A 7,171-nucleotide genomic window follows, 5' to 3' on the forward strand; every position below is an offset into this window, starting at 1 on the left:
TTTTCATCTTCAGCCAGGACTAACAACTGCTCAGGCACACACGTGGCCTTGGGTAGGGGACAGGGCGAGTAGACGAGTGGAAGCTTTATCGAAAGGGGCGAGTCTTTGAGGCTGGCTGCAGATATTAAGTGAAGTGGAAAGGAAGCTGGAGAGAGTTGTTGGAGAAGGACCTCCTGAGGGTCCTGGAATCACTCCTGCAGGCGTCCCCCGGTGGGAGGTTGGGAAGGCGGGACACCCAGAGCAGGACGCCCAGAGCAAGGCGGTACCCCCCTGCCAGCGGCCACAGAGCCGGTCAGCCCCAGGCGCCTGGGCCTGCCAGAAAAGCCCAAGGGGGCCTGGGACCCCTCCTCCCCTGAGCCTGATACTGCCACATACCTGGGTTTGGCTGGGATCAAAAGCAGGACCCAGACTCCGGTGAGGCAAGAGAGGGGTCTAGGAGGGAAAGTTAAAGGAGGTGCTCATACCCTAGGTATCTCTGTTGCCTCACTCAAGTCCCAGCCCTGCCAGGGAGCTCAAGGCACCAGAGGTGAATAACAGCAGTGAGCAGGTACTGAAGCTAACATGTACTGCTCATATGTGGAGCCCTGTTCCAGGCTATAGGTATTTTGTGTATAACATGTTAAATCACTTAACGCTCACAACTCTTATCAGTTGACAGGTAAGGAGACTGAAACAGAACTGGTAACTTGCCCAGCTAATACCTCCTACAGGCAAAGGTACCCCTGAGTCCCCTCTCTTAGCCAGGCCACCACGTCACACCACCCCCAACACACACACACACACACACACACACACACACACACACAAAAGGTACGGGTGCCAGGTGGCACCCAGTAGCTTATCAGGACCCCACCCCAGCAGGCTGGCCACAGCTGGGCCTCTGCCCATGGCAGGCCCTGTGGGACTGGGAAGGTGGGTCACGTGTGCACGAGGCCTCTTTTATAGCCCCACCACCCTCTGGCTCCGTCTTTTGCCACCTGACCTGACCTGCCGGCTGCGACCTACACCAGCTGTGCCTGCTCATTATGGAGAAGGTCCTTGTCCTTCTGCTCGTTGCCTTCGCGGTAGCTTATGCAGTTCCCGACCCCCGGGGAATCATAATCAACCTGGTAAGAAGGTCTTCCAGGCAGGAGGCATCTGGGGCCCCATGTGGGATATTTTTTAAGCTTGGCTTTTTGACCCCTGGTTGGTCAGCTGCCCAAGAGCTGGGAGGTAAAACATCTCTTCCTTGACTGCCCACCTCCTGTCTCCCTTGCCCCTTCCCCAGGGCCCCAGAGAAGGCCGATCCGCGTGGAGCGTCCTCAGAGCATGGTTCAACCCGGTTGAGGGAACTTGATAAGAATCCAGAGCGGAGCTCCCTGGAGGTCCAGTGGTTAGGACTCCACACTTTCACTCCCGGGGGCACAGGTTCAATCTCTGGTTGGGAACCTAAGATCCCACAAGCCATGAAGCAAGGCAAGAAAAAAGAAAAATCCAGAGTCCTGGAAACCCTGACTCAGAAGATCCAGTAGTTTAAAAAGCTTCCCCAGTGATTCTGGCTTCTGACCTACACTGACCAGTCCAGCTCTAAATGCCTCAGGATTGCTTACTTATTTAGTCCTTGTAAGAACCACATGGGGCTTCCCAGGTGGTGCCAGTGGTAAAGAACCCGCCTGCCAATGCAGATGTATGAGATGCAGGTTTGATCCTTGGGTCGGGAAGATGCCAATGCAGATGTATGAGACACAGGTTCGATCCCTGTGTCGGGAAGATCCCCTGGAGGAGGGCATGGCAACCCACTCCAGTATCCTTGCCTGGAGAATCCCAGGGACACCGGAGCCTAGTGGGCTACAGTCCAGAGGGGTCGCAAAGAGTCAGACACGACGGAAGCGACACCGCATGTGCATGTGCACACATGCGCGTGCACACACGCACACACACACACACACACACACGAGCCATGTGAGATAGGTACTATCATGATCAATCTCGTCTTCACATGGAAAGCTGACTTAGAGGAAGGTTAAGTCTCCTGCCTGAGGTCACACAGCTGGAAAGCCTTGATCAGGGACTGGCGACCAGCTGGCAGGCTCCAGAGCCAGGCTCTCCCCACTGTCCACATGGCCTTTCCACAAGAGGGCACTGCAAGAGCCCTTTGGATTAGGAACCCAGTTTTCAGGTCCTTAACTCAGGGCCAGGCATGGGTTCAGAGGGGCCGGGATGCCCCTGCCATTACCTGTAAGAGTCTGTGGAGGGAGGAGTTTCCCGGGAGATGGTCCTCAACTTTCACAGGCTCCTCGAAGGACTGCGGGACCCAGAGAGATTTGGAGACCCCGTTTGGGGGCCACAGGCGACCATTCCAGATGGGAACACTGAGGCATAGAGAGGGGCAGAGACTGGCCCAGGGTCACCCAGGGACCTGGTAGCACAGCCAGTCTGAGGAGTTGGGCGTCCTGTCCCCACCCAGGGCTACTTTCACGATGCCACACTGCCTGCGTCTCATGCGGGTGGGTCAAGGGGTCGGGGTGGGCAGAGGCCTCCAGCCCCGGGGGTTGGATTCCTTCATACCAGCCCGCCATGGTGTGAGGCCCTGTCGGCAGTAGTGGGTGGTGAGTTGGGGGTCTGCATGGACAGGGGACCAAAGGGAGGGGCCTGGGCTGACCGGCTGCCCCCCGGCAGGATGAGGGTGAGCTCTGCCTGAACAGTGCCCAGTGCATCAGCAAGTGCTGCCACCGGGAAGACGGCCTGAGCCTGGCCCGCTGCGCACCCAAGGCCAGCGAGAACAGCGAGTGCTCCGCCCTTGTGAGTGCCGGGGGGCAGGGTGTGGGGGGCGGTGGAGACAGCTGGGGAGGTACAGCTCAGCGCGGGGAGGGCCCTCGAGGCTTGGGTGTGGGCTCAGGGAAGAGGGTCAGTCTGGACACCTAATGCTGGAGGTCAGCACACTTCAAAGCCCTTTCCCATCCCATCCGCTCTCTTGAGCCTCACAACTGACTGGTGACGTGGGCGGGGCAGCGAGGTGTTACCAATCCTATTTCATGGGTGGGTAAACAGAGGTTCCTCAGAGAGATCAAGTTAGTAAGGGCCACACAGTGGAGAGCAGAACCCAGGCCCTCCAGGCCCACAGCACCCCCCGCACCCCCCGAGGAGGCACGAAGGAGAAGCGCCATCTGGGGCAGCTGGCCTGCACAGTCTGTGACCGCCCTGTCTCTGCAGACGCTCTATGGGACTTACTACAAGTGTCCCTGTGAGCGGGGCCTGACCTGCAACGTCGACAAAACCATTGTGGGCTCCATCACCAACACCAACTTCGGCGTCTGCCTTGATCTCGGACGTGCCACAGAGTAAGCGAGCTCACCCGGGCCGGCACACCCCAGGACGCTCCTCCACCAGGACCCGCCCCTGGCCGGCCACCGCCTCGACCGGCATCTCCGCCTTCTAACTGGGTTCTTGGCAATTAAAGCCCCTCTTGCAAACCTTCCCCAGTCACCTGGATACTCTTGCTGAGTCAGCGTCTTCCTTGCTGTTACATCAAGCTTCTTGCACATCAGGCAGGTGTCATCTGAAAAGGAGGAACAGGTCGGGGGGGCCAGACAGAACAAGGCTGACAGGCTGGAGACAAGGTTGTGAAAGAATACCAGTCAGGCTGGGAACCTCTCCGTTTCGAAGGAGCATCTCAGCTCCCTGGGAGGCCCTCCTTGCTCCCCAAGTTCTCAGGCAGGCAGGCAGACACGCATGCACACACACACACACACACACATGCACATACACACACATCTCTGGTGGGGAGTTATAATGGCCCATATTCTTTGCCCTGCATCAAAACTTACCAGTCCCTTCTCCTGGTCTCTCACCCCTTTCCTGGGCCAAACTTTCAGAGGTGACAGCTAGCTGACACAATCTATGTTAAAGAGATCACAAACAATCGCTGCAGGCTTACTCTGTGGCCAGCAAATTCTCACAACGGCCTTGGGAAGGAGAACTCATTGTCTCCCCTTTATAGATAAAAGAAACTAAGGTTCAGCGTTGTTAAGTAACTTGCTCAATGCTATGTAATTAGAAAAAGTTGGCACTAAATCCACCCAACTCCACCCTCAACCCTTTTAACAATTTCCTGTTCTTTCCCAGTTACTCACACTAAGACAAATGGGTGGAATTAAAAGGAAAGGTCTTCTCTGGTGGCTCAGACAGTAAAGAATCTGCCTGCAAATGCAGGAGACCGGGGTTTGATCCTTTGGTCAGGAAGATCCCCTGGAGAAGGGAATGGCAACCTACTCCAGTGTTCTTGCCTGGAGAATCCCATGGACAGAGGAGCCTGGTGGGCCACAGTCCATGGGGTCGCAAAGCATGACTGAGCGACTATCACTTTCACTTTCAAAAGGAATTTAGTTTTGACTTAATATAAAAACCTTATACCCACTGGAGCCATCAAACCTGGGCTTCCTTAGAGAGTCTTGGGATGCTAGGCACTCAGATGTGCAAGTGGAAGTTCAGTGACCCTCGGTGGCGATGCTGGAGAGGAGATTCACATAAATGGGAGAGGGTGAGCTGAATGAAACAGGTGCTCTGCCCGCCCCGGGATTCTGTAGTTCTGGGATAATGAATCCTCAAGAGTAACCATTAGGTTTATGAGATAAGTCTGGATTCAGCTGTGAGTAACAAAAACCCAAGTAATTATGGCACAAACAAAAGGGGCATATATTTCTCAGGCATGAAGAAGTCTGGAGATGGAAGTGTTGGCATGTGTTTGGGTGCCAGCTCCTCTCAGCAGATGCCTTCACAGGGGCTCCTAACATCAGATCCTCTCACCATCTAAGTTAGAAAGCCTGGGGACAGAGGCTGGGTTGGGGAAGGGGGTAAGGACAGAGTGCCTCTCCCGGGGTACCTTCTTATCTTCCCCTAATATTTCCAGGCTGACGTCTCCATATCTACACAGCTACAGCTGGGTCACCTGACCACCGCTAGCTGCAAGGGAGGCTGGAAAAGCAAGTATTGGGCAAAGAGAATGGGATTGCCACAACTGGCTTAGGCTAATTACAATCCTGCTCCAGGGCTGGGAATGTGGCCTGCCCAAACAATATTGGGGTTTTGCAAGGAAGGGGGGCAATGGCTGCCAGCAACATTGCAAGCTTTTTATCTCAGTGATAGTGCATCATCTCTCCCTCCTTGCCCCTCCCCCTTGGGGGAGGCTCTGGGAACCAGGGAAAGGAACACACGGTTCTGGGTGGCACAGGAGTAGGTGGAGAAGTGGGAGGAGGCAACGAAGAGCGATCATTAAAAGAAAGCTTTCTTAGCTGGCTTCTTTTTTTCAATTTTCTTACAATGGCTGTAGATAATTTTAAACTATTCCTGATTCTTTGGAAATACACAAGTCAGGTCCAGCTGGCAGGGCTACCTGTTATCCAGGCCAAGGAATGCCAGGGAGAGGCGACACTTTGACTTCAGCCTTGAGGGCTCCTCTGGGGGCAGCCCCCACCTTCAGCACAATCCAGCTCAGGGGCCCTCAACTTGTGTACAGCAGAGGAGCCTGGGTATAAAGGACCTTCTCGCCCAGCTGCTCTGAGTCTGTGCCTCTGGTCACCTCCTCCAGGCTGACCTCTAGGGTTGCATAGTGCCCTCCTCACTCTGCCCCTGGCATTGGCTTTCTCCTGTTATCCCACCTGCCAGTCCTAAGTGGATGAACACTGAGAGGGGGCCCCATCTTCTCTCCTTAAATCTTCTCATGGGTCAATCAACTCCCCTCTCCAGCACACTCAGTTCCTCTCTCAGCCCACTTCCTCCCAGGAAGCCACAGCAGAACTCCTGGGGCTTGGGATGAGGGTGGTTAAGGCAGAGGAAGACCCAGGATTAGGGCCAGACCTAAACTGGGCCATTGACCGTGCTTCTTCAGGGTCTGCTGAGAAGACCCCCGGAGACAGGAACCCATGTTAGAAAAAGAAACATCGCCGGGCCCCATCCCTGCCCCACCATCCAGGATTCCAAGCCCCTGGGGGGAGGAACCCACCTTGGGTCTGTCCAAAGTCTCCCCCAGACAGAGAATTCCCGGGTCATTTCCGCCCACCTACCCCTCCCTCCTTCCCCTGGCCCCTGGGTGCGCTCCAGTTCCGCCTTCCATGGGTCTCTCACCCTCAGCTCCCCCGAGGCCCCGACACCCACCCCTGGGTACACGTCCTGCCCTCGGACCCCCTTACGGTGCAGTACAACTCGCAGTTCTCAGCAGACCGGCGGCAGCACCCGCTCTTGCACCCCTTCTTCTGGAAGCAAATCTCCCCCGTGTCCTGCGGGAGACGGCCTGGCCTGCCTCCTTCTCCCACACCGCCCCCTCCACCTGCCAGGCTGGGCAGTCTCTCAGGCCCCAGGGGCATCTGTGTGGATGGGGTTCAGGGGACACAAGGTGTCTGTGGGACCTGACTTGTGCCTAGAGGGGACTAAGCAGTTTTGGAAGATTTGCCCACAGTGTCCCCCAAATAGGTAACTTCTCCCCTGGTACACAGGAGAGTAGGCCAGACCCACCTGCCTGCCGCACAAAATTGTCATCTGCAGCCCCCAGACGTGCACACGCTCACACGTCAACGGTCCCCAGGGCTGGGGCTTATGACATTATCACTGCCATCCATCAGCCCTCTGTCCGACAATGTCAGTAGTCTTTCAAGGAGCAAATACTGAACGCCTACTATGTGCAGGCCCTGGGGCTCCAGCTGGGAACAAAACCAACAACTGCCTGCCCTGCTCCGCGTGCCCCGCTCCAGGAGCCCTGCCTGGCTGCCTCCCTCTCCTGCCCCAGGCTACGGCCCTCTCGGACACCCAGCCGGAGCAGGCCCATCACCTGGGTTTGCCGTGTTCACAACATATATGACTCTCTGAATTTATCTTCTTTATCCTGTTTTTAAATTTTTCTATCCCCCCTCAACTCCAGGAGGGCAGTGATTTTTGCACTCATGATCACAGTTCTATTTCTTAAGTCCTCACATACAGTAGGTGCTGAGAGCAGAACTGCTGAATAAAGGAGAATACTGTAATGTTCCTTCAACCTCTCTAACCTCTTCTAACATTTCCATTTTCTCTCACTCCTCTTTGCTGTTCCTGAATATGCCAGGCAAGGTCCCTCCTCTAGACTTTTGCCCTGGCTGTTCCTCCACCTGGGCAACTCCTTCTCCTGCCTGCCTGGCTCCCTTTAGGAAAGGCCTGGTGGTTC

General features: G+C 55.7%; 1 protein-coding gene across 1 annotated transcript; it reads left to right on the forward strand.

Moving 5' to 3' along the window:
* The first annotated feature begins 988 nt into the window (after positions 1-988).
* CLPS (colipase) lies at positions 989-3,463 on the forward strand. Its single transcript, XM_055571608.1, has 3 exons — positions 989-1,109; positions 2,659-2,781; positions 3,193-3,463. The coding sequence occupies exons 1-3, from the start codon at positions 1,026-1,028 to the stop codon at positions 3,322-3,324; spliced, it is 339 nt and encodes a 112-aa protein (XP_055427583.1). The 5' UTR covers positions 989-1,025; the 3' UTR covers positions 3,325-3,463.
* Positions 3,464-7,171: the final 3,708 nt, after the last annotated feature.

The sequence above is a fragment of the Bubalus kerabau genome, chromosome 3 (genome assembly GCF_029407905.1).
Source record: "Bubalus kerabau isolate K-KA32 ecotype Philippines breed swamp buffalo chromosome 3, PCC_UOA_SB_1v2, whole genome shotgun sequence".
Taxonomy (NCBI): domain Eukaryota; kingdom Metazoa; phylum Chordata; class Mammalia; order Artiodactyla; family Bovidae; genus Bubalus; species Bubalus kerabau.